We start from the raw sequence: 27,422 nt of genomic DNA on the forward strand, positions 1-27,422 counted from the left end.
TAAATTAAGTTTTGTGATGACCTAAACGTGCAAGAAGACAAAACCGCTTAGAGATGTAGGAAAACCTGTGTTCTTCTCCATTGGCGCCTGCCGCCTTCCTGAATAATGTTTCCCCCCCCCCCCCCCCTGTAACTGCCGTATAGCAAAAGCAGACAGTGGAAACTGTTGTTTTCTGACCTTGAAGGCTCTGAGTCTCAAGTGTTTTCTCTGCTTCTGTTCCCATATCTTCCTTTGATTACGCTGCTCGCCGTGAATAATCTTTTCCTAGATGTTTCTCTCCCCCACCCCCTTCTCCTGGCTTTTGGTGTGCGTTAGAAATGTCATCTGAAGTGCTTCGCTCTTGTGTCTAGGCAACCTGAACGTGTGCTAAAAAGTTAATCTTCTTTTTTCTGCTTTCTGCAGGGAAGGAAAATGGCAAAGATGGAGGTGAAGACGTCTCTTCTGGACAACATGATCGGAGTGGGAGACATGGTGCTTCTGGAACCCCTCACGGAGGAGTCCTTATCAGCAATCTCCAAAAGCGTTTTGATCACAGCGAGATATACGTGAGTATGCTGCCAAAAACATTCGTTATGTGGGAGCTTAGGCAGAAGCTGACAGTGGGAGTGGCTGTGTGGTGTTATCTTCAGGGAGAGCCAGTTTGGTGTAGTGGTGAAGTGTGCGGACTCTTATCTGGGAGAACCGAGTTTGATTCCCCACTCCTCCACTTGCAGCTGCTGGGATGGCCTTGGGTCAGCCATAGCTCTGGCAGAGGTTGTCCTTGAAAGGGCAGCTGCTGTGAGAGCCCTCTCCAGCCCCACCCACCTCACAGGGGTGTCTGTTGTGGGGAGGAAGGGAAAGGAGATTGTGAGCCGCTCTGAGACTCTTCGGAGTGGAGGGTGGGATATAAATCCAATATCATCTTCTTCTTTGTAGCAGGAGCTCCTTTGCTTATTAGGCCACACACCCCTGGTGCAGCCAATCCTCCTGGAGCTTACAGTAGGGCCTGTAAGAAGAGCCCTGGAAGCTCTTGGAGCATTGGCTACATCAGGGGGTGTGTGACCTGATATGCAAAGGAGTTCCTGCTACAAAAAGAGCCCTGGTTCTCCGTATCAGGTGTATCTCTTTCTTGGATCTAAATCTTGAGCTGTAGGGTTGCCAGCTTCCAGCTGGGACCTGAAGATCCCCAGAATTGCAGCTCATCTCTAGATTACAGAGGTCAGTTTCCCTGGAGAAAATGACTGCTTTGGAGGGGGGACTGTGGGGCATTGTACCCCACTGAGGTCCCTGTCCTCCCCAGTCGCCATCCTCACACCTGCAGGCAGGGCTTTTTTTGTAGCAGGAACTCCTTTGCATATTAGGCCACTCCCCTCACAAATGTAACCAATCCTCCTGGAGCTTCCAGAGCTCTTCGTACAGGACCTACAATAAGCTCCAGGAGGACTGCTACATCAGGGGTGTGTGGCCTAATATGCTAATTTTCTAATTTTCTGTTACAGAAAAAGTCCTGTCTCCAGGAGTTTCCCAACCTCGATCTGCAACCCTACACCCATTGCTTTTTTTTTTTGTAGCAGGGACTCCTTTGCATATTAGGCCACTCCCCCCGATGTAACCAATCCTCTCGGAGCTTACAGTAGGCCCTGTACTAAGAGCCCTGTAAGCTGCTGGACGATTGACTACATCAGGGTGTGTGTGGCCTAATATGGAAAGGAGTTCCTGCTTAGAGATGTAAAATTTTCGGAAATTTTGAAGCTCCGTTTTTTCCGGAAAAACCCGGAAATTTTCAGAAAAATTGGAAAAAAAATGCTGCTTCTTTTTTCTTTTTCAGATTGAAAGTCATTCTCTCACTTTAGGAACATAAAATACGACTTTGGACAATTTTACTTGTCACAAAATCATCACAACTAGCATATTAAAAATATAGTGTATCAAAACAATTATTACAAACAGAATTTACTTTTAAAATAATATTTATTTGTATTTGTAACAAATGGAGCAACAATCTCCTGAACTGTTTACTAGTTTATGTGGAATAGACAAAAAAAAAAAAACCTCCGCAAAACAATTTTTAAAAAATCCAAATGTAACAGATTCATATTTCCTTTCCAGAGGATTAAATAAAAACAAAAAAACCTCATCCTCATAAAAAGAATTGAAGAGGGGAGGAAGATTATAGAAGGGAGGGTAGGACGAAGTTTCAATGAATGGGCATGGCCTCGGACTTGCTTATCCTCGAGGTGCAGAAATTCGAATAATCTGATACCAGACATATTTTTCAGAAACGATTTGGAAAATATTCGAACGCCTTGTCTTAAAATATTTTATTCATTATGTTAAAATAAAATGTTCCGTAATCAATTTCTTTTCTTTTTTTCAATTTTTTGGAAAAAAAAAAGGCTTCAGGAACACCCCCCCCCCCCCCCGGAAAAAACCCGGATTTTTTTCCGAATTTTTCCGGTTTTTCTCCGGGCCTTCATATCTCTATTCCTGCTACAAAAAAAGCCCGGCCTAAAGCCATCCACTGCCATTGGCTAGCTGGAACCTGGCATATTTAGGCTACAGAGATCTGTTCCTCTGGAGAAAATGGCTGTTTTGGCGGGTGGACTCTATGACCCTGTACCGCACTGAGGTCCCTGCCTTCCCCAGACTCCATGCCCAAATTTCCAGGAATTTCCCATACTGGAGCTGGCAAACTTAACTCCCACTGACTAGAAAGGATCTGCAATCCACAAATGGCTGTTGCTGAGAGTACTGATGAAGTGCTTAAGTGCGCGGACTCTTATTTGGGAGAATTGGGTGTGATTCCCCACTCCTCCACTTGCAGCTGCTGGAATGGCTTTGGGTCAGCCATAGCTCTCGCTGTCCTTGAGACGGCAGCTTCTGGGAGAGCTCTCTCAGACCCACCTGTCTCACAGAGAGAGCCTCACAGAGGTAGCCAGTTTGGTGTAGTGGTTAAGTGTGCGGACTCTTATCTGGGAGAACTGGATTTGATTCCCCACTCCTCCGCTTGCCCCTGCTGGAATGGCCTTGGGTCAGCCATAGCTCTGGCAGATGTTGTCCTTGAAAGGGCAGCTGCTGTGAGAATCCTCTCAGCCCCACCCACCTCACAGGGTGTCTGTGGTGGGGGACGAAGATAAAGGAGGTTGTGATCCCCTCTCAATCAATCAATCAATTTTTATTTGTATCCCGCCCTCCCTGCCGAGGCAGGCTCAGGGCGGCTAACAACACAAGTCAATAATTTACATTATACAATATTTAACAGTAGAATACAATTCAACAATTTAATTAAAACTCTATTAAAATTCTAAAAGCAATAAAATTAACTAATATGTTGGTGCTATTATACAGATGGTAAGCTTGCTCAGCAGTCTGAGATTCGGAGTGGAGGGTGGGGTACAAATCCAATATCTTCTTCTTCTTAAGACTGCAAAGTAAGGGCAGCTGTCTCCAAAACACATTCCCCAACGGATAAGGGGAGGCGGAGTGGTTGCACCTTTCACCCCTCGGTCTCCCGGCACACGCCCAGCTGAAGAATTGTCCAGATGTTCTCAAGAACCTGTATGCAAAATGCAGATTTACAGTAACAGGGATGTAAGGATTGGGTTGCTGGGCCTGTAAGATTGTATGGCTTGCACCCCATTCATTCCCCTTGTCTTGGTCAACGTCCTTTTGGAATTCTGTTTGGCCATTGCTGGCTGGAGTTAAGGAAACCAGATATGCTCTGGGTGAGCTTTCCACATCATTCATTTTCTTTTTAAGGGTCTGTCCTGGGGGACACGTGCAAGTTGTCGCAGTTGATTTAGAAAACAAAGGGAAACAGTGTGCTTTCGGACTTGTTGGGTACTGCTCTCAAAAGTACAAGGAAATAGAGAGCCAGTTTGGTGTGGTGGTTAAGTGCGCGGACTCGAATCTGGGAGAATTGAGTTGGATTCTCCACTCCTCCACTTGCACCTGCTGGGATGGCCTTGGGTCAGCCATAGCTCTCTTATCTGGGAGAACCGGGTTGGATTCCCCACTCCTCCACTTGCAGCTGCTGGAAAGACCTTCGGTCAGCCAGAGCTCTCTTATCTGGGAGAACCGGGTTGGATTCCCCACTCCTCCACTTGCAGCTGCTGGAATGACCTTGGGTCAGTCATAGCTCTGGCAGAGCTATCCTTGAAAGGGCAGCTTCTGGGAGAGCCCTCTCAGCCCCACTTACCTCACAGGGTGTGTGTTGGGGGCGGGGGGGGGAGGTAAAGGAGATTGTGACCACTCTGAGACTCTTAAGATTCAGAGTATAGGGTGGGATATAAATCCAATATCATCTTCTTATACTCAGTTGGCATTTGAGGATGCCACAGCAACACTTCTGCGTATTAAGGGTGCATGTCCTGGCTTCCTTTTATATATGAACATATGAAGCTGCCCTATACTGAATCAGACCCTCGGTCCATCAAAGTCAGAATTGTCTACTCAGACTGGCAGCGGCTCTCCAGGGTCTCAAGCTGAGGATTTTCACACCTGTTTGCCTGGACCCTTTTTAGTTGGAGATGCCGGGGATTGAACCTGGGACCTTCTGCTTACCAAGCAGATGCTCTACCACTGAGCCACCGTCCCTCCTTGTCATCTTCTTTCTCTCTCTGTTTCTTCGTTGAAGCCAAGTTTGAGTGCTTGTTTGCTTTTTCATGAATTGTTGTATGCATGCTTCTTCTGTCTTCCCCCCACCCCACCCCTTCCCTTCTCTTCTCTTTTTTTTGTACAAAGTTAGCACGCCGTGTAACATATGCAGTAATTGCAAAATAACGCCGAACCTGCAAAACAAACAGCAAAATCCCCCAAGCAAGCATTTTGTTAGGTCAACATGCGTTAAGTAATTCTGCCGAAAATGAGACTGTTTGGTTTTTGTTTGTTTGTTCTGAACCGGCTTATGAAAGGGAAGAAGACCAAGCCTTCGGGATATGAATGTTGGCAGATGGTTCCGTAATAATCCTGTATTCATTGGTCCATGAGAGATGGATAGACCAAAGCACAGTGCGCTTCTTAAGAAACAGAACTTCAAAGGTTGTGGGTAGTGATCCCTGTAAGCTGAGTTAGTATGAGCTAGCTGTTTTTTAGCCTCCGACTCACACATTTTTGTCTTCGCTCATGAAAAATGGCCCCAGAGCCAACTAATTTATGCAATAGCTCACCACTTTAATGCTAGTAGAATTTCTGCTCACAAGACTCCACCACTTAGAGGGAACATTGGTTGTGAGGAAATAGGAGGCTTTGCCAGTGATTCAGTTATTCTGTTCCTGAACAAATCTTTTGTGGCTAAGCGGAGTCTGCCTCTCTGGATCATGGACCTTTGATCTGTAGGGATCTGATCTTTTTTGGTGCTGGGGGGGCAACAGTGTGAGGACTTCTAATGTCCTGGCCCCACTGGTGGACCTCCTGATGGCACCTGGGTTTTTTTTTGGCCACTCTGTGTCTCAGAGTGTTGGACTGGATGGGCCATTGGCCTGATCCAACATGGCTTCTCTTATGTTCTTATGTCTGAGGCAGTGATGCTCTGTATTCTTGGTGCTTTGTGGGGGGGGGCAACAGTGGGAGGGCTTCTAGTGTCCTGGCCCCACTGATGGACCTCCTGATGGCACCTGTATTTTGGCCACTGTGTGACACAGAGTGTTGGACTGGAGGGGCCAGTGGCCTGATCCAACATGGCTTCTCTTATGTTCTCTTCTGACCTGTTCCTTCTTCGATCTGATTTCGGTTATGTGGTTAAGATGTGGTTTGCCTGCTGCTTTTCAGCTCTGTTATTTGTCTGTTAAGAGCCCCGTGGCACAGAATGGTAAACTGCAGTCCAAGCTCTGCTCACGACCTGTTCGATCTGGACGGAAGCTGGGTTCAGGTAGCCAGCTCCAGGTTGACTCAGCCTTCCATCTTTCCGAAGTCAGTAAAATGAGTACCCAGCTTGCTGGGGGGGGGGGGGGGGGGAAGTGTAGATGACTGGGGAAGGCAATGGCAAACCACCCTGTGAAAAAGTCTGCCATGAAAATGTCATGAGGCGACGTCACCCCATGAGTCAGAAACGACTGGTGCTTGCACAGGGGACTGCGTTGACCTTTTTTTTTTTTGTCTGTTGGTTGTGGACAGTTAGATTCCCCTCAGGTTTTCCTCCCCCCTTCAGTACAGGGGAAGAAAAAGGGTGGAATGTTCTCCTGTCCCCCAAAAAACTACCTTTGCCCTTAAAAACAGAGTGAATTCCTGTCTGCTCTTAAGGACGTGACCTATGAAGATGAAAGCAAAGCACTTGGTAATTAGGAAAGAAAATGGTCAAATGCCAATACAAACAAAACAGCTTTTCTCCTCCCCCAGTGAGACAGACCAGTCATGTACCTGAGGCCTTGTTGGTACTGCCTCATAACTTTCTTTCCCAAGCAATGCTAGGAATGTTCTTTCTCCTCCAAACCAGCGGAATCATACTGTTATGTAGATTTTGGGGCCATTGCTTCTTTCCTGGCCCCTCAGTGATATTGCAGCCTCTCCCCTTCCCCACAAACATTATCTACTTCATTACCATTTTGCTGACTGGAATTTGAGCCAGTTTGGTGTCGTGGTTAAGTGTGCGTGCAGAGTCTTATCCGGGAGAACCGGGTTTGATTCCCCGCTGTATTAAAAAGGTCAAGGTAATCCCCTGTGCAAGCACCAGTCATTTCTGACTTTGTTGTGACGTTGCATCACGAGGTTTTCACAGTAGATTTTTTACGGGGTGGTTTGCCATTGCCTTCCCCAGTCATCTACACTTTCCCCTCAGCAAGCTGGGGACTCATTTTCCCAACCTCGGAAGGATAGAAGGCTGTGTCAACGGAGCCAGCTACCTGAACCAGCTTCCACTGAGATCAAACTCAGGTCATGAGCAGAGGTTAGGACTGCAGTACTGCAGCTTTCCACTCTGCTCTACAGGGCTCGTCGAGCACTACATTAGTATATGACATAATAAAGATATTTCACAGATTCAAGGACCAAGCAGGAATAACTAACCTAGGCCAACATTCCATAATTAAATCTCCAATTTTGACATATTTATTTTCAGGGGTGGAATTCTAGCAGGAGCTCCTTTGCATATTAGGCCACACACCCCTGATGTAGCCAATCCTCCTTACAAAAAAGAGCATATATGTAAAGCTGTCAGCAATGCAAAGATCATACGGATCAGGGGTGACCAAACTGCGGCTCTTTCGCCCATCCTGTGTGACTCTCAAAGCCCCATTACTCTATCGGCCAGCTTGGAGAAGGCATTTCTCCCTTAAAATTACTTCTCTAAGCCAAACCAGCTGGCACTTCAAGGATGCATTTAAAGTTAAAGTTGCTTTTTTTCCATCTCCCCCTCCCCCCTCTATTTGCCTGCCTGACTGCCTTTTTTTTGTTCCTTTTGGCTCTCAAACATTTGATGTTCATGTCTTGTGGCTTTCAAACATCTGCTGTTCATTCTACGTGGCTCTTACTTTAAGCAAGTTTGGCCACCCGTGGTCTAGATTCAGATGATGAAGAAGAAGAAGATATTGGATTTATATCCCGCCCTCCACTCTGAAGAGTCTCAGAGTGGCTCACAATCTCCTTTAACTTCCTCCCCCACAACAGACACCCTGTGAGGTGGGTGGGGCTGGAGAGGGCTCTCACAGCAGCTGCCCTTTCAAGGACAACCTCTGCCAGAGCTTTGGCTGACCCAAGGCCACGCCAGCAGGTGCAAGTGGAGGAGTGGGGAATCAAACCTGGTTCTCCCAGATAAGAGTCCGCACACTTAACCACTACACCAAACTGGCTCTCCTACACCAGATGGGTAGCCATGTTGGTCTGAAGCAACAGAACGAAGTTTTAGTCTAGTGGTGGTGAGGAAGTTTAATTCTGAATGTTGCATGCACATGTTAAGCTTAGACCCAGAATTAAACTTTGTTTAATTGAGCTGCCACTGGACTCGAAATTTGTTATATGGGTCTGGTTCTTTCCATTCTAACATCTTGGCTTGCTGCCTTTATGCCTCTCCCTTAGCTTTGTTTGTTATAGTCGACATAGAACTTTCTTTCTCTGTTCCTCAGTTCTGCTACTTCACCGGTCTGTTTGCATAGACAAATGCAAGTAGTGTAAAGTTGGCAGGTGGTTCCCGTTTTTGTTTGAGACTTTGTGTGAAAGGTGATGATGCTGGTAGTCTTCTAGAAAGTATAACCTGATCGCAGACCAAATACTGGAATCAAACAAACACACACAAGCCTTTATTGGCATAGATCAGATTATAAATAAGGCAAAAGAAGAGAGATACGGAAATAACAAAATAAACCAGTCCTGTACAGCAGGGGTGGCCAACGGTAGCCCTCCAGATGTTTTTTGCCTACATGGCCAATGGCTGGGGCTGATGGGAGTTGTAGGCAAAAAACAACTGGAGGGCTACCGTTGGCCATCCCTGATATACAGCTATACATTGGACAATCGATCCTTGGGTACCAGACTGAAGAATTAAAGCAACTTTTTCAGTTATTTCTGATGACAAATGGTTCAGAAGACAGCCAACCTTTCCAGCATCTGAGAGCCAGTGTGGTGTAGTGGTTAAGTGTGCAAACTCTTATCTGGGAGAACAGGGTTTGATTCCCCACTCCTCCACTTGCAGCTGCTGGAATGGCCTTGGGTTAGCCATAGCTCTTGTAGGAGTTGTCCTTGAAAGGGCAGCTGCTGTGAGAGCTCTCTCAGCCCCAACCACCTCACAGGGTGGTTCACCTCATGGGAACCACATGATTGTACGCTGCTCTGATTCAGAGAGAAGGGCGGGGTATAAATCTGCAGTCGTCGTCTTCTTCTGAATTGGGTCTAGAAACCTAAGGCATATAGTGTCATATTGGATATATTGTATCAGCTTTACTGAAAGGGGTGGAATTCTAGCAGGAGCTCATTTGCATATTAGGCCAACCCCCCCCCCCCCCCGATGTAGCCAATCCTCCAAGAGTTTACAATAAAGAGCCTTGTAAGGTTTTGGAGGGTTGGCTACATCAGGGGGTGCGGCCTCATATGCAAAGGAGCTCCTGCTAGAATTCCACCGCTGGTTACTGATGCGACTAACATGAATTTGAGCAGACTTTGAAGGATGGTGGAAGACAGGAGGGCCTGGCGTGACTTGGTCCAGGGGGGTCGCAAAGAGTCGGACGCGACTGTGCAGCTGAACAACAGACTCATATTGGGGAACAGTAAAGAAGGATATGGGGCAACGGATCAACCTGTTTTAAATTGCATGTACAAAGTCTTCATGAGAGCGGGATTTTTTAAAATATCTAGCTGCTGATGGGCTAATATTGCATCTGGCAAGAGTAAATGCTCTACGCCAGGGGTGGCCAACGGTAGCTCTCCAGATGTTTTTGTCTACAACTCCCATCAGCCCCAGCCAGCATGGCTGATGGCTGGGGCTGATGGGAGTTGTAGGCCAAAGACATCTGGAGAGCTACTGTTGGCCACCCCTGCCATCTACACAATTACGTAACATGGAGAGTTGATAGATAAGAAGACAGATGACCAATAATTGGGAAAATTCCCAAATTCAAAGGGGAGCAAGAGGTATTCCCAGCACTGGTTGCAATTCTGTATCTAAAAAATACTGGAAGCAGTGGATCAAAAATCGCTCTCGAGTGTAATGGAAAATACGTGGGGGTGATGGGATCTCAAAGAACCCACAGTTGTTTCATTCCAAGAGTCGTATGTGAATGAGTTTTCACAAAAGCAGTTGGTTTCAAAATGAGGACTGTTCTGTGTTTAATTATAGCATTGTTTTTTAAAAAAATCATTTGCATACAGCTAATAGTAAGGCGTTTAATAAAGACAAGGTGAAAAGGTTGCATTTCTAAACAAAGTTAGCTACAAAAGTAATGTGGTCAATGTGCTTTAGGACAGGAGGGTCAAACATGTGGCCTGAGGGCGGAATTAGGCCTCCCCCCCCAGGGCTCCAGTCATGCCCCAGCAACTGGCTGTTGTGTGTTTCCTTCTCCCTCTTTCTTGCTTCCTTCCACATCTCAGCTTGCTTCGCAAGGCTTGCTCAATCGTACAGCAGCTAGTGAGCAAAGCCTCTATTTTCTCCATTGGCTGAGGCTCCTCCCTTGGGAAGGAAGGGAGGGACAGCTTGCTTTGCCAGGCTCTCTCAATCGCACAGCAGAGCTACTGAGCCAAGCCTCTCTTTCTTCTGTTGGCTGAGGCTCCTCCCCCTCCTGGTCCCCTGGTTTCCTTTGCATTGGGGCGGGGGGGGGGAGCAGGGCACAAATGAAGGAAAGAAAAACAAAGAAAAGCAATAACTAACTAGATTTTTTGGGGGGATACATTTCTTTTAAAACCTGGAGAACAAGGAATGGTTGAGAGGCTGCTTTCAGCTCTGCAGGTGAAGATGATAACCTTGGTCGCTGCTGTGGCTTCCTGCTGTGCTTGGATGTATATATCAAAGAGTTCTTTTCCACAAACGGGCACGCCTGTTTCCAAGCAGTTGATGGAAGGAAGACGCTGTCAATATGCTGCTATTGAGCAGTATGTAGAGGACGTATCTTGCCCAGCAAATGAGGCTGCAAAACGCTTCTTTTTTTTTTTTTAAAGGTGATTAGGAGATGGGTTTGAGCAGTTGCTGTGTGAGGTACCCGGGAACCTGGCTGTAAATCTTTGCAGGAGGTGTGTCCAGTTCAGGGGGAAAGTGCCTAAACCAGTTCCTAAATGTTTTTTGTGCAAGCCCCCACCCCAACAAACAGACCGCCTCTTCTACATGCTTTGGATCCTATGAAACATTTTCTTGCCAGTTCTTTGGCATTTCTTTGTGTTAACTGCTGTCAAGTTGCTTCCAGGCATTTCTTGGCTACGCACGAGAAAAAAAAATTGGGGGGGTTGGTACTCTAGAAATGAGTTGTTTTTTTACTAAGACATTACATGCAAAATCATATTGTGTGTGTGTGTGAAGTGCGGTCAAGTTGATTCCAACTTATTTAGGGTTGCCAAGTCCCTCCGCTGCTGTGGGGGTGGGACTTGTTCTTTGCGCGTGGCGTGATGACGTCACCCGGAAGTGACGTCATCACACCAGGGACGTCACGCTAGGGACGGTCTAGGACGGGGGTGGCCAAACTATGACTTGGGAGCCACATGCGGCTCTTTCACACATATTATGCGGCTCCCGGAGGTCAAGAAGGAGCTTGATGCAGACTGACTCTTGAGTCTTCCCTATGCTGGTCTTATGGGTACTGTTATTCCCAGCTTTTGTTCTTTAAAAAGTCCCCTTCTAAAATGGTTGTGTTATATAGTGCATACGTATGTATTTTGTCTTTCTATGCAAAGAAAGTATTAAGAGTTTTCATAAAGACGCACGTGTGATATTTGTTCATGTCTTGAGGCTCTCAAACATTCGATGTGTATTGTAAGTGGCTCTTATGTTAGGCAAGCTTGGCCACCCCTGGTCTAGGACTTGCGATAAAACTCTATGGTACCATAGAAGCTAAAATCTCCAAACAGATGCTATTGTGCTTTGCCGCATCGTGCATATCTGTGTGTTCCTGCTCAGAAAAAGCCCTGTGAATAAGTGCCATCAAGTGACTTCCAATTTACACTGATCCTATGGATTAATGACCTCCAAGTCATCCTCTCGTTAACAGCCTTGTTCGAGTTTTGCAAGCCAAGGGCCGCGGCTGCTTAGAATGAGTCAATCTATCACCAGTTGGATCTTCCTCTTTTCCTAGCATCCCTGTCTGTTCCAGCCACTCTGGTCTTCTCATCACGGGACCAAAGTACAAGACCTCTTTATCCAAAGAATAAAAATCTGTGTATTTTGTCCATATGCCTTTTCGGGGAACAAAAGAGGGAACAGAACTTTGTCTGTCGGTTCTCCTTTTGCTGGCCTGGCGTGGGACCCAGCCCGGTATAAACACACAACCCTAATAATACACACGGTGAGGGATATTCTTTAAAAGTGGGCTGGATGCAAAACTCTGTGGCACGTTCACAAGCTTTCTTTTGCTTGCGTAAGAAAGTGGAAGGTGTTTCCCCCCTGATCTGCCCTTCCTACTGCAGCCCCCTCTGCTGTAGCCCCCAGATTTCCTGAGGGTGACCCCCCCCAACCTCCAAATGCAAGCTTAGAGGGGTCATGAAGGAAGTGGCAGCCAAGATCTGTCCCTCAGTTGCTGAGGGAAGAGGCAGTGAAGACTGTATTCAGGGGAACTGCACTGCTGTATTTGTATTTATTTTAGGGAATGGGAAAGTCTCCTGGCCCCACACCCAAAGTATCCAGGTATTTTCTGAGTTAGACTTGGCAACCCTACCATTGCCTGCCTCCGTGTAGCGACCGCGGGCTTTCTTGAGGTCTCCCATCCTCTATATTAGGGAAATTAAGTTGGGCACTTCCTGTAGAGGGCGGAGCCTGGGAAAGGGGAGGGACTTTGGTGGGGTATAGTGCCATAAAGTCCACCTTCCAAAGCGGCCATTTTATTTATTTTATTATATTTGTATCCCGCCCTTTCCGATGGGCTCAGTGCGGCTAACAACAATTAAAACAACATAAAATTAAATTGTTACAATAAAATCACAATAAAACATTAAAACATCTCAGACATATCCAGTTTTAATTGCTAGATGGCGTTATTATTAATTCTTGATTAGCGCTATTTACTGTGATGCTATCGAGCGCCTTACATTTCTGTTCGGGTCGGGTTAAGATATTAATGCTGTGGGGTGGTGAAGTACTGGACGCCTCCATTAGGTGTTAAAAGCCGGTTTGAACAGTTCTGTCTTGCAGGCCCTGCGAAATTGTGGCGAATCCCGCAGGGCCTTGATGTTTTCAGGGAGAGCATTCCATAGGCTTCCCAACCCCCAGGTTCCAGCAGGGGATCCCCCAGTTTCACCGGCTTCCCCCGCCCCCACAGTCATCATGTACCTCTAGAGTTCCGGCAGGTTTAGAAACCTGCAAACAGGTCCGTTTTTAAAATGTGTGCCTTTAAAGTTGAGCAGGAAGCAGGAAACAAGAAGCGCTTCATGGGGAAGGGTCAGCAGCAGTTTTATCAGAGCACAGACCCTTCGTTTGTTTTGCTTTCATTTTCAGAGCAAGTAAAGTTGTAGAGGAACCAGACCCAGTAAGTGTGTGTGTGTGTGTATGTGTGTGAGAGAGAGGGTACAGGGGATTCCCCAATCTGGAGGTTTTCCCCCCACTTTAGAAAGCAGGGGGTGGGGGAGGGAAATGTCTACTGGGCGCTCTATTATTCCCTATGGTGAATGATTCCCACGGGTATCTGGGACTCTGTGGCGGGGATGTTCTTTGAGATAGAGGCACCAAATTTTCAGCATAGCATCTGATGCCTTTCCTCAAAACACCCTACAAGTGTCAAAAGGATTGGACTAGGGGGGCCAATTCTATGAGCCCCCAAAGAAGGTGCCCCTATCCTTCATTATTTCTAATGGAGGGAAGGCATTGAAAAGGTGTGCAGTCCCCTTGCAATGTGATGGCCAGGACTCCTTTTGGAGTTCAATTGTACTTGTTCCAACCTTGCTCATGACTCCACCCCCAATGTCTCCTGGCCCCACCCCCAAAGTCCCCAGATATTTCTTGAATTGGATGGCAACTCTAGCATTCCAGAGGGTAGGGGCCGCCACTGAAAAGAAGATAATGGATTTATATCCCGCCCTCCACTCCGAACCTCAGAGTCTCAGAGCGGCTCACAATCTCCTTTATCTTCCTCCCCCACAACAGACACCTTGTGAGGTGGGTGGGGCTGAGAGGGCTCTCACAGCAGCTGCCCTTTCAAGGACAACCTCTGCCAGAGCTATGGCTGACCCAAGGCCATTCCAGCAGGTGCAAGTGGAGGAGTGGGGAATCAAACCCGGTACTCCCAGATAAGAGTCTGCGCACTTAACCACTACCCCAAACTGGCTCTTGCCCTCAGAGCGACTCACAATCTCTATCTTCCTCCCCCACAACAGACACCCTGTGAGGTGGGTGGGGCTGTGAGAGTTCTTACAGCAGCTGCCCTTTCAAGGACAACCTCTGCCAGGGCTATGGCTGACCCAAGGCCATTCCAGCAGGTGCAAGTGGAGGAGTGGGGAATCAAACCCGGTTTCCCAGATAAGAGTCCACGCCCTTAACCACTACACCAGACTGGCTCTTGCCCTGGTGGTGGACAGGCAAGCATTCTTTGGCCCAGCGATTGTTAGGAGGTTTTGTGAGGTTGATCGTAGTGCTCTCTGAGGCTCACGTGGGGAAAGGTGGTTCTGGAAGTAAACGGGTCCCTAGCTATATAGCAGGCGTTTTCTCCAGGGGGACTGATCTCATGTCATCTAGAGGTCAGCTGTAAGTCCGGGAGATGGCCAGGGCTCACCTGGAAGTTGGCAACCCTCTGTAAATTGGCCTCCCCACTGCGGGAGGGACAGTGGCTCAGTGGTAGTCTTGGGAAGCAGAAGGTCCCAGGTTCAGTCCCTGGCATCTCCAAAAAAGGGTCCAGGCAAATAGTGTGAAAAACCTCAGCTTGAGACCCTGGAGAGCTGCTGCCAATCTGAGTAGACAATACTGACTTTGATGGACCAAAGGTCTGATTCAGTAGAAGGCAGCTTCATATGTTCATATGTCTGCTCCTCAAAATAGCAGCTTCCTTGGTCTGCTTTTCTTTATTTTAAAATCCGGGTGGAGATTGCACCCCCGCAGCCCGACGACCGATTACGTCCAACCTGGGATGGATCAAAGCTCGACTTGATTTCAGAGCAAAAAGCACGAATTGAAGGTTTCTCATTTCGGTGTCTTTTTGGAGGGATAATTACATAACAGCGTTAGAAATATCCTAGGGCGGGGAAGGAGCCTTTTTTTGAAACTACTCTTTTTCTTTCTAGCTGGGAAGATTTTGCAGCGTGCTCTCGCAGGCTGCTCGGTCTCTAAACATGGCTTCCCAGGTGCAGATCGGGAAAAGGCAGAAGAGTTTGTAAAAGGGTGCGCTCCTTGGCCAAAGGCGGGAGCTGCCCCTCCACATTGATGGTTTCTGAAATGAGAAAGAAGGACTTTTCTCCCTTTCTCACAATACAAGAACTCGTGGGCATTCGATGAAATTGCTGAGCAGTCGGGTTAGAATGGATAAAAGGAGCTGCTTCTTCACCCAAAGGGTGATTAACATGTGGAATTCACTGCCACAGGAGATGGTGGCGGCTACAAGCATAGACAGCTTCAAGAGGGGGTTAGATAAAAATATGGAGCAGAGGTCACTGTGTGACACAGAGTGTTGGACTGGAGGGGCCACTGGCCTGATCCAACATGGCTTCTCTTATGTGACACAGTGTTTTCGACTGGATGGGCCATTGGCCTGATTCAGCATGGCTTCTCTTGTGTTCTTATGTGACACAAGTGTTGGACTGGATGGGCCACTGGCCTGATCCAACATGGCTTCTCTTATGTTCTTATGTGACACAGAGTGTTGGACTGGATGGGCCACTGGCCTGATCCAACGTGGCTTCTCTTGTGTTCTTATGTGACACAAGTGTTGGAGTGGATGGGACATTGGCCTGATCCAACATGGTTTCTCTTGTGTTCTTATGTGACACAGAGTGTTGGAGTGGATGGGCCACTGGCCTGATCCAACATGGCTTCTCTTATGTGCTTATGTGACACAGAGTGTTGGACTGGATCGGCCACTGGCCTGATCCAACGTGGCTTCTCTTATGTTCTTATGAGTCACATCAAAAAGATCCCTACCAAGCATATACCAATTATATAGCAATCTGGCTCCCAATTCTGGAAAAACTAGACAGTGATCTCTTCTATATTAATTCTTTCACAAAAAATAAGGTGCATAAACATATGAACATATGAAGCTGCCTTCTACATCAGACCCTCGGTCCATCAAAGTCAGTATTGTCTACCCAGACTGCCAGCAGCTCTCCAGGGTCTCAAGCTGAGGTTTTTCACGCCTATTTGCCTGGACCTCTTTTAGTTGGAGATGCTGGGGATTGAACCTGGGACCTTCTGCTTACCAAGCAGATGCTCTACCACTGAGCCACCGTCCCTCCCATAAAGACCTCCTATTGCTATAATGCTACTTTTGGGATTTCTTTAGGTATACTAGGATTGTATAATAACTGTATAGTCACGTTTACACCCTTCCCATTTCCCCATTGTGGTTGATATTTAGTTATTTAAGTAAATTAGATATTTGTAGACTGAATTGGTTCATATTTCCGCACTAGCTTTCATATAATACTGATGGGTATTGTATTGCTATCCTTCACCTTGTTATTTTGTAAGATATATACTTACCTGCCATAGGTAAAGTGCACTGCAATCCAATAAAGTTGTTTAAAATGTAAAAAAAAAAAAAAAAAGTGTGATTTTCGTAGCAGCTTCACACGATTCGGTTGTCCAGCTGCCGGCAGGCCCGGCGCTAGGGGTTCTGCCGTTCCAGGCAGAACCCTGCCCCGGTGCCCCCCCTCCTGAAAGAAACATCATCACAGCAGCACATCCCCTGTGCGGCTCCCTGTCTGCTTCACAGGGGCTGCCTGCCTCGTTCTTCCTTCACTTGGATTGAGCGAAGGAAGGAGGCTACACCCCTCCCCCCCCCGCTTGCCCAGCGTTCTCCTGCAAGGAAGGAAGAGGCAGAGTCTGAGTCAGCGCGAGTGGAGATGGGGAGAGAGCAGTCTGCCTCCCCACCGTGGCAAGGTGGTGTTCTAGGCCGACTCCTACCTCGCCGACTCCCAAGCGCCAGCTCTGGCTGCCAGGCAGAACTAGAGAATGCGCTTTGTAAAAACATGCAAAACTTCAGCCTTCGTCAGCTTTTGGCCAAGGTGCCTCCTGATGATGAAGAAGAAGACTGCAGATTTATACCCCTCCCTTCTCTCTGAATCAGAGTCTCAGACCGGCTTAAAATCTCCTCTACCTTCCGCCCCCCCCCCACAACAGACACCCTGAGAGGTAGGTGGGGCTGAGAGGGCTCTCCCAGAAGCTGCCCTTTCAAGGATAACTTCTATGAGAGCTATGGCTGACCCGAGGCCATGCCAGCAGCTGCAAGTGGAGGAGTGGGGAATCAAACCCAGTTCTTCCGGACAAGAGTCCACGCACTTAAATCACTACGCCAAACTGGCTCTCTGAATGCAGTTTTCCATCCTCTTGTGCTGATTTGCATTGGCACTCCCAAATGTCTAGGAGGTTATTGTGACCAAAACGATGGTGCACACAAGGTTCTGTGGCTTTGTGGTTAAGCAAACTATTAAGTTTACACCAGCGTGCTCTCTTGTTCTCTCTCTCTCCTTCTCTCTGGGAGGAAGTATGCATGCACAACGCAAGCTCCAGCCTTGAATCAAACTTCGTTGGTCTTAAAGGTGACATTACCTGAAACTTTAAGAACGTAAGAGAAGCCATGTTGGATCCGGCCAGTGGCCCATCCAGTCCAACACTCTGAGTTACACAGTGGCCAAAAAGCCCAGGTGCCATCAGGAGGTCCACCAGTGGGGCCAGGACACTAGAAGCCCTCCCACTGTTGCCCCTCCCAAGCACCAAGAATACAGAGCATCACTGCCCCAGACAGAGAGTTCCAACAATATGCTGCGGCTAATAGCCACTGATGGACCTCTGCTCCATATGCTTTGACCAGTTTCGCACTAGGTTTTTAATCCTGGTTTAACCCTGTCCCCAAACTGATATTTTGCACTAAAATCATAGAGTCATAGAGCTGATTTCTCTGATTCTAGTGTATAATGTAAGTTTGGGGACAGGACTAAACCAGGATTAAAGGTCTAGTGTGAAATTGATCTTTGTTCTACTCAGGGGTGGAATTCTAGCAGGAGCTCCTTTGCATATTAGGCCCCACCCTCCTGATGTAGCCACTCCTCCAAGAACTTACAAAAAAGAGCCTTGTAAGCTCTAGAAAGATTGGCTACATCAGGGGGTGTGGCCTAATATGCAAAGGAGCTCCTGCTAGAATTCCACCCCTGGTTCTGCTGCTTTGGACCAATATGACTGCCAACTTGGACCTCTCATTTTCCTGTTGTTCAGAACAGGTTCAGGCAGAAATGAGTTTTTAAAAAACCGTGGGAAACATTTTTCACTCCTTGTCCCGTTAACCTGTCTTAACGACTTAAGTCTGGCATTTGTGTGTGTGGGCAAAAAAAGATGAAAGCCTTGGTTGGTGGTTGGGTTGCGGCTATGCTAAGCCTGCAAAGGAAGAAAGCCCTGTCCTTAGAGGCATCATGAGTGCTGTGGGGCATGATATAGCAGATGAGGCAAAGATGTCTCTTGGGAGCTAGGCGAAGGAAGCTCTGGCTCTTTCCTTCCTTCCCCAGGGGACCAGGAGAGGGAGGAGCCTCAGCCAAGAGAAGGAAGAGAGGCTTGGCTCAGTAGCTCTGCTGTGCGATTGAGAGAGCCTGGCAAAGCGAGCTTCCCTCCCCCCCTTCCTTCCCAAGGGAGGAGCCTCAGCCAATGGAGAAAATAGAGGCTTTGCTCTGTAACTTCTGTGTGATCGAGCAAGCCTGGCAAAGCAAGCGCTTCCTTCCCCTCTTCCTTCCTGAGGGAGGAGCCTCAGACAATGGAGAAAATAGAGGCTTTGCTTTGTAGCTCCTGTGCGATTGATCAAGCCTTGCAAAGCAAGCCGTGATGCAGAAGGAAGCAAAAGTGAGGGAGAAGGAAGCAGCCAATAGCCAGTTGCTCGGGGAGCCTGATAGGAGCCCTCTGGGGCCTCATTCGGCCTTCCGGGCTGCACGCTTGACACCCTCTCTGAGGTGCTGCTGGACTCACATCTGACTGCTGCAGTACAGAAACTTTCCCTTGTAGCAAACGTCTTTGTCAGAAGTCCCTGGAGCGGAGCCTTCTGCATGCGGATCTGAGAGTGCTTTCAGGGCGGACCCTTGAGGACACATGAGCAAGTCTGATGCTTATTTCCAGGGCAGGACCTTTGACCTCCTTGGCCTTTCATCCGTTTCTGTTCCCCCCAGTTCTGCGATTTGTCTGAGTGCTAGCGAGGCATCCGCCCCCCCCTCCCCTTTTCCGGAGCTGCTCCAGCAAACCCCATCTGGTGGGACGCTCTAGCCAGCCTGCTGCTTTCGCAATTCCCAGGGATCTCTGGCCTCCAGTCCCCTGGTGAGCTATAGCTTTTCTCCCCTCCCCCTGGCTGTGGTTAGGGAAATGAAAAAGCACTGCTCTTCCAATGGGAGCTGGAATTAATCTGTCTGGAGTGGTCCACATTTCCTGGCCACAGCTTAATACCAAACAGAGAATCATCTCCGTGGGGCTCAGGGATAGGCAAGGAGTGTTTTCCTGTACCTTAACACAGCCCTCCCCAACCTTTTTGGCACCGGGGTCCAGTTCTGTGGAAGACAATTTTTCCACGAACCAGGGGAGGGGCAGGGGGGGGGGACGGTTTCGAGATGATACAGCTGTGCACTTTATTTCTATTAGTTTGGTGTGGTGAAGTGAGCAGACTCTTATCTGGGAGAACCAGGTTTGATTCCTCACTCCTTCACTTGCAGCTGCTGGAACGGCCTTGGGTCAGCCGTAGCTCTCGCAGAGCTGTAAGAACATAAGAGAAGCCATGTTGGATCAGGCCAATGGCCCATCCAGTCCAACACTCTGTGTCACACAGTGGCCAATATGTGTGTGTGTGTGTGTGTGTGTGTGTATATATATATATATACACACACACACACACACACACATACATACATATGCACACACACACACACACACATATATATATATATATATATATATATATATATATATATATATATATATATATATATATATATATATATATATATATATATATACATACTGTGGCTAATAGCCACTGATGGACCTTTGCTCCAGATGTTTATCCAATCCCCTCTTAAAGCTGGCTATGCTTGTAGCCGCCACCACCTCCTGTGGCAGTGAATTCCTTGAAAGGGCAGCTTCTGGGAGAGCTCTCTCAGCCCCGCCCACCTCAGAGGGTGTCTGTTATGGGGGAGGAAGGTAAAGGAGATTGTGAGCTGCTCTGAGATTCTTAAATTTGGAGTGGAGGGCAAGATATAAATCCAATGTCGTCGTTGTTTTCTTCTTCTTCTTCTTCCCCTCAGAATATCTTCCAGGCCCCTAGTAGGGGTCAGTCACCAGAGGTCGCCAGTGACTTCCAGGTGCACACACGCATGCACATAGAAACATACAACATTATTCCCTCCAGCCCTCCCCTCTCTCCCCGGTGATCAAGATCAAAAAGTGAAGGGGGCTGATCCCACCCTCTGGAAAGATTGTTCCAAAATTGTGAGGCTGCTCTGAAATGCCGTCTCTCGTGTGCTCACCGTACAAAAATCTCTGATTGGTGGGCAAGGCAAAAGAACAATAACTGTGCTTAATAATGTAATCAAACAACGCTGAAAACGTGCGACGCTGTTCTGATTTTGCTTGTACTACAGCACGGTTGCTTTCCCATTGAAGTTGCAGGCAACTGATATAACTGTAATATAAATTCACAGACTCCGTCTCAGTCTCAAAACAGAAAGTACAAAATTGCCGTTCGCATGAAACAGCAAGAGAAAATATCTACGAGGTTCCACTCTATCCTAAATTTTCATTCCAAAGGTCTCAAAAAGATCTCCATAGCACACTCCACTCCATATGTTGCAAACACTCCCCTTCATAAAGTAAAAGGTTGAATGCAGCCCCTTCCACAATTTCCACAGACGGGTCACTAGCTTCCTTCTTGCCGCGTTTCATCGGGAGCTTGTCCCTGATTGGTGGGCACGCAAGAAATCTCCTGTGATTTTAATTCTCAGCTGGAATAGCATACCACTGCCAGTTTGGTGTAGTAGGTAAGTGCGTGGACTCTTATCTAGGAGAACCGGGTTTGATTCCCCACTCCTCCACTTGCACCTGCTGGAATGGCCTTGGGTTAGCCACAGCTCTCGCAGAGCTGTCCTTGAAAGGGCAGTTTCTGTCAGAACTCTCTCAGCCCCACCCACCTCACAGGGTGTCTGTTGTGGGGGAAGAAGATAAAGGAGCTTGTAAGGTGCTCTGAGACTCTGATTCAGGGTGGGGTATAAATCTACAGTCTTCTTCTCCTCTCTTATCTGGGAGAACCGGGTTTGATTCCCCGCTACTCCACTTGCAGCTGCTGGAATGGGCTTGGGTCAGCCATAGCTCTTGCAGGAGCTGTCCTTGAAAGGACAGCTGCTGTAAGAGCTCTCTCAACCCCACCCACTTCACAGGGTATCTGTTGTGGGGGAAGAAGATAAAGGAGATTGTAAGCCACTCTGAGATTCAGAGTGGAGGGAGGGATATAAATCCACTATCTTCTTAATCTGATCCAAAACATAATGTTCTGAAGCCGGAACAGGAAGTCCAGAGGGGAGGTATATGTGAATTCCCTGCATTGTGCAGGGGGTTGGACTCAATGACCCTATAGGTCCCTTCCAACTCTATGGTTCTGTTAATGCATCTTGCCTCGAAAACTTCACGGGGTTGCCGTGAATCAGCTGTGACTTGATGGCAAAAAAAAACTTCAAATAAAGTTACAAATTTGGGTCTTTTCAGTGGACCTTTGGTGCTCATGGTTTTGGAAACGCCCTTGGGGTTGCTGGATTGGATTGGTAGATAAGAGTGGGAGCGTGATCCAAATTCCCCCACCATATTGCCCACACATCTGGTTCCCTTGGGCATATTTAGAGGCCTTTAGCAAGATCGATTAGCCCGACGACAAGAGCGGCCAATCCAAAGTACAGTTAGGTGCGCTGCAACCTACCTCTGAGATCTGACCTGTGCTGTCTAGTTGCCGCGGACTTACAGCAAACCCATAGGATTCTCAAAGCAAGAGACAATCAGAGGAGGATTACTGGGGCGTGCCTCTGCGTAACAACGCCGGACTTCCTTGGTGGTCTCCCATCCAAGTACTAAACAGGGCGGACCCTACTTAGCTTCTGAGATCTGATGAGATCAGGCTAACGTGAACCAGGTCAAGACAAGAGGGGAAGGGCTGTGGTTTCCCCATTGCCTGCCTCTGCGTAGCAACCCCGGACTTGCTTGGTGGTCTCCCATCCAAGTATTAACCAAGGCTGAGCCTGCTTAGCTTCTGAGATCTGATAAGATTGGGCTAGCCTGGGCCATCTAGGTTAGGGCAAGAGATGAAGAGCTGTGGTTTTTCCATTGCCTGCCTCTGCATAGCAACCCTGGACTTCCCTTGGTCATCTCCCATCCAAGTACTAACCAGGGCTGACCCTGCTTAGCTTCTGAGATCTGATGAGATCAGGCTAACCTGGGCCATCCAGGTCAAGGCAAGAGATGAACTGCTGTGGTTTCCCCATTGCCTGCCTCTGCGTAGCAACCCTGGACCTTCCTTGGTGGCCTCCCATCCAAGTACTCACCACAACTGACCCTGCTTACCTTCTGAGATCTGATGCCATCGGGCTAATGTGGACTAGCCAGGTCAAGACAAGAGATGAAGAGCTATAGTTTTCCCATTGCCTACCTCTGCGTAGCAACCCTGGACTTCCTTGGTGGTCTCCTATCCAAGTATTAACTACAGCTGACCCTCCTTAGCTTCTGAGATCTGAAAGATCAGGCTAGCCTGGACCATCCAAGTCAAGGCAAGAGAGGAAGAGCTGTGGTTTTCCCATTGCCTGCCTCTGCATAGTGACCCTGGAGTTCCTTGGTAGCCTCTCATCCAAGTACTAACCACGGCTGACCTTTCTTAGCTTCTGAGATCTGACAAGATTGGGCTAGCCTGGGCCATTCAGGTCAAGGCAAGAGACAAGCAGAGGTGGTTTCCCCATTGCCTGCCTCTGCGTAACAACCCTGGACTTCCTTGGTGGTCTCCCATCCAAGTACTGACCACGGCTGACCTGCTTAGCTTCTTAGATCTGATGAGATCAGGCTAGCCTGGGCCATCCAGGTTAGGGCAAGGGATAGAGCTGTGGTTTCCCCATTCTTGCCTCTGCATAGCAACCCTGGACTTCCTCTGTGGCCTCTCATCCAAGTCCTAACCACAGCTGACTCTGCTTAGCTTCTGAGATCTGATGAGATTGGGCTAGCCTGTGCTATCCAGGTTAGGGCAAGAGATAGAGCTGTGGTTTTCCTATTGTCTTCCTCTGCGTAGGAACCCCGGACTTCCTTGGTGGTCGCCTCTCCAGTTACTAACCAGGGCTGACCCCGCTTAGTTTCTGAGTTCTGACCTGTGTAATGTGGTAGCATCCAGAATGTGAAATGTGTACCTTCTTGGCCTGGGATTTAACACAGCAGGTGTGACTGATGTACAAATGACCTTGTCTGAGCTCGTAACTAGCCCTGTGGTAAAGCAGAGAATGGAATCCACATAGTATTCCGCCGCTCCTCCCTGCTCTGTGCTTTAGTCACAAGACTGGTCCTTGGGGGCTGCGGTTTTAAAATAGTAGCTGTATATAAGAACGCACAGCGAGCAAAGGATATTCGAGTCCCCGAGATGCCGTTGCATTTTCCCCCTCAACCCCAGGAGCCGTGCTTTCATCGCTGGAATGCATCTGCACTCGTCCCATGCTCGAGGAATTAAGTCATTTATATCTCTGCTTTGTTTATGTTGGAGCCCGGCTGGGAAGGAGGACGTTGCGTGGGAAAGTTCTGTTTTTCCTGAAAAAAATGTCCCCTTTCCTGATTATTGCGGGCGCTACTGTAGACTGAACCTCAGAGCAAAGATGTACACGGTGGAATTATGGTAGCTGGACCTCTCTATACGGAGATGCCAGTACTGTGTGCCTGAACCAAAGCCGTAACTTACATTTAAACATACTTCAGCTGAAGCGTAGGCCCGCGTGGATGCCCTCTTTGCATAGTCTTTTGAACTTTTTACATATTTGTTATTTTAAGCGGTGGCTATATTGGGTATGGAGTACATCAGTGAACAGCTGGTTTCTTGCGCTCAGGGTGGCTTTGATTACGACCCCCTCCTCGCCTTCCAAATAATAGTCATAGAATCATAGAGTTGGAATGAACCTCCAGGTCATCTAGTCCAACCCCCTGCACAATACAGGAAACTCACAAATGCCTCCCCCTAAATCCACAGGATCCTCATTGCTGTCAGATGGCCATATAGTCTCTGTTGAAAAACCTCCAAGGAAGGAGAGCCCACCACCTCCCGAGGAAGCCTGTTCCACTGAAAACCTGCTCTAAACTCACAAACACCTCCCCCTAAATTCACAGGATCCTCATTGCTGTCAGATGGCCATCTAGCCTCTGTTGAAAAACCTCCAAGGAAGGAGAGCCCACCACCTCCCAAGGAAGCCTGTTCCACTGAGGAACTGCTCTAAACTCAAACACCTCCCCCTAAATTCACAGGATCTTCATTGCTGTCAGATGGCCATCTTGCCTCTATTTAAAAACCTCTAAGGAAGAAGAAGATGATATTGGATTTATATCCCGCCTTCCACTCTGAATCTCAGAGTGGCTCACAATCTCCTTTCCCTTCCTCCCCCACAACAGACACCCTGTGAGGTGGGTGGGGCTGAGAGGACTCTCACAGCAGCTGCCCTTTCAAGGACAACTCCTGCCAGAGCTATGGCTGACCCAAGGCCATTCCAGCAGGTGCAAGTGGAGGAGTGGGGAATCAAACCCGGTTCTCCCAGTTAAGAGTCTGCACACTTCACCATTACACCAAACTGGCTCTCTTGGAGAGCCCACCACCTCCTGAGGAAGCCTGTTCCACTGAGGAACTGCTCTAATGGTCAGGAAGTTTTTCCTAATGTTGAGCCAAAAACTCTTTTGATTTAATTTCAACACATTGATTCTGGTCGCCAAAAACAATTCTGGGGCCACAGAAAACAATTCCACACCATCCTCCATATCAGGGGTGGCCAACGGTAGCTTTCCAGATGTTTTTTGCCTACAACTCCCATCAGCCTCAGCCAGCATGGCCAATGGCTGGGGTTGATGGGAGTTATAGGCGAAAAACATCTGGAGAGGTACCGTTGACCACCCCTGCTCTATATGACAGCCCTTCAAGTACTTGAAGATGGTGATCCTATCACCTCTCAGCCGCCTCCTCTCTCAGTCTTTTGACAACAACTTCTCAGTCTTCTTAAAAAAATTTAAGTCCTGTCTGATTTTTCCATTTAGGATTTTCACCATTCTTTAAAGGAAAATTCTCTTCAAAATGAATTTGTCATCTAAAATATCAAACCATTTTGCCGGGCAGTTGTTTGAGCATCCCTTCCTTCATTTCTCATTTGGCTGTCTTTATAATGTCAAATAAAAGTTAATCTGCTTTCATTTTCAGCTGTTGATTCTTTCCCCTCCCGGTCATTTAGTAATGAGAGGTCGTGTTATCCCTTGAGAGAGAAAAGCTGCCTAAAGTGCTTAAATAAAATAGAAGAACATTCGTAAAAGATGAAGATTTAATTATGATTGATTCTATTTATTTAATTTAATTTAATTCAATTTAATTATTTAATTTAATCATTTAATGCAGGAAAGGGCAACTAGAACGATTAAAGGATTGGAACACTTTTCCTACAAAGAAAGGTTAAAATGCTTGGGTCTCCTTAGCTTGGAGAAACGTCGACTGCGGGGTGACAGGATGGAAGTTTACAAGATTGTGCATGGGATAGAGAAGGTGGAGAAAGTACTTTTCGCCCTTTCTCACAATATGAGAACTTGTGGACATTCAATGAAGAAGAAGATGAAGAAGATCGTAGATTTATATCCCGCCCTTCTCTTTGAATCAGAGTCTCAGAGCGGCTTGCAATCTCCTTCCCACACAACAGACACCCTGTGAGGTGGGTGGGGCTGAGAGAGCTCTTAGAGCAGCTGCCTTTTCAAGGACAACTCCTATGAGAGCTATGGCTGACCAAAGGCCATTCCAGCAGTTGCAAGTGGAGGAGTGGGGAATCAAATCCGGTTCTCCCAGATAAGAGTTCACACACTTAACCACTGCATCAAACTGGCTCTCTGAAATTGCTGAGCAGTCAAGTTAGAACTGATAAAAGGAAGTACTTCTTCACCCAAAGGGTGATTAACACGTGGAATTCACTTGCAGTTTTTTGGCCACTGTGTAACACATAGTGTTGGACTGGAGGGGCCACTGGCCTGATCCAACATGGCTTCTCTTATGTTCTTATGACACAGAGTGTTGGACTGGATGGGCCACTGGCCTGAACCAACAGGGCTTCTCTTATGTGACACAGAGTGTTGGACTGGATGGGCCACTGGCCTGATCCAGCACAGCTTCTCTTATGTTCTTATGTGACACAGAGTGTTGGACTGGATGGGCCTCTGGCCTGATCCAACAGGGCTTCTCTTATGTTCTTATGTGACACAGAGTGTTGGATTGGATGGGCCATTGGCCTGAACCAACATGGCTTCTCTTATGTTCTTATGTGACACAGAGTGTTGGACTGGAGGGGCCACTGGCCTGATCCAACATGGCTTCTCTTATGTTCTTATGTGACACAGAGTGTTGGACTGGAGGGGCCATTGGCCTGAACCAACATGGCTTCTCTTATGTTCTTATGACACAGAGTGTTGGACTGGAGGGGCCACTGATCTGATCCAACATGGCTTCTCTGATGTTCTGATGTTCTTATCAGAAACAACTGAGAGCCCATTTGGTGTGATGGTTAATTGTGTGGACTCTAATATGGGACAAACAGGTTTGATTCCCCACTCCTCCACCTGCACTGCTGGAGTGACTTTGGGTCTGTCATCTCTCTGAGCCCACCTACCTCAAAGAATGTCTGTTGTGGGGAGTAGAAAGGAAAGGAGATTTGTAAGCTGTTCTGAGAATCCTTTGATTAGTGAAGGGCGGGGTATAAATCCAATCTCCTCCTCCTCCATCTTCCATCATTCTCCTCTCCTCCATTCTATCCTCACAACAACCTTGTGTGTATGTACGGGGGGGAGGGGGCTAGACTGACAGAGTGCGACTGACCCAAGGTCACCCAGTGAGCATCCAGAAGTGAATGGAAATTCAAACCTTGGTCTGTCAGATCCTTGCCAATACTGCTTACAGCTACATCCCGGCAATTGTGTCAAATTGTTTTTAAGAATTACTTGGGTCTTTCTCGGGTTTTTAAGGGTTTTGTTTATTTACATGCCATAACATGGAAATACAGACTCCCAAGGGAAGGGGAGTTAAAATGGAATTCACTACCACAGGAGGTGGTGGCAGCTGCAGGCATAGCCAGCTTCTAGAAGGGATTGTATAAACATCTGGAGCAGAGGTCCATCAGTGGCTATTAGCCACAGCGTATTGTTGGAACACTCTGTCTGGGTCAGGGATGCTCTGTCTTCTTGGTGCTTGGGGGGGTGGAAACAGTGGTAGGGATTCTAGTGTCTTGGCCCGACTGATGGACCTCCTGATGGCACCTGAGGTTGTTTGGCCACTGTGTGACACAGAGTGTTGGACTGAATGGGCCATTGGCCTGATCCAACATGGCTTCTCTTATGTTCTTATGTGACACAGAGTGTTGGACTAGATGGGCCATTGGCCTGATCCAACATAGCTTCTCTTATGTTCTTAATGGATTAC

At 47.7% G+C, this 27,422-nt stretch overlaps 1 protein-coding gene across 1 annotated transcript in view; it reads left to right on the forward strand.

The window, feature by feature from the left end:
- The first annotated feature begins 391 nt into the window (after window positions 1–391).
- MYO1B (myosin IB) overlaps window positions 392–27,422 on the forward strand; it is a 207,448-nt gene continuing 180,417 nt past the window's right edge. The window contains 2 exon segments of the mRNA XM_060256929.1: window positions 392–499; window positions 502–545. Coding sequence (XP_060112912.1) covers window positions 412–499; window positions 502–545 — 132 coding nt within the window. The 5' untranslated portion in view covers window positions 392–411.

This window comes from Heteronotia binoei, chromosome 16, assembly GCF_032191835.1.
Source record: "Heteronotia binoei isolate CCM8104 ecotype False Entrance Well chromosome 16, APGP_CSIRO_Hbin_v1, whole genome shotgun sequence".
Lineage (NCBI taxonomy): Eukaryota > Metazoa > Chordata > Lepidosauria > Squamata > Gekkonidae > Heteronotia > Heteronotia binoei.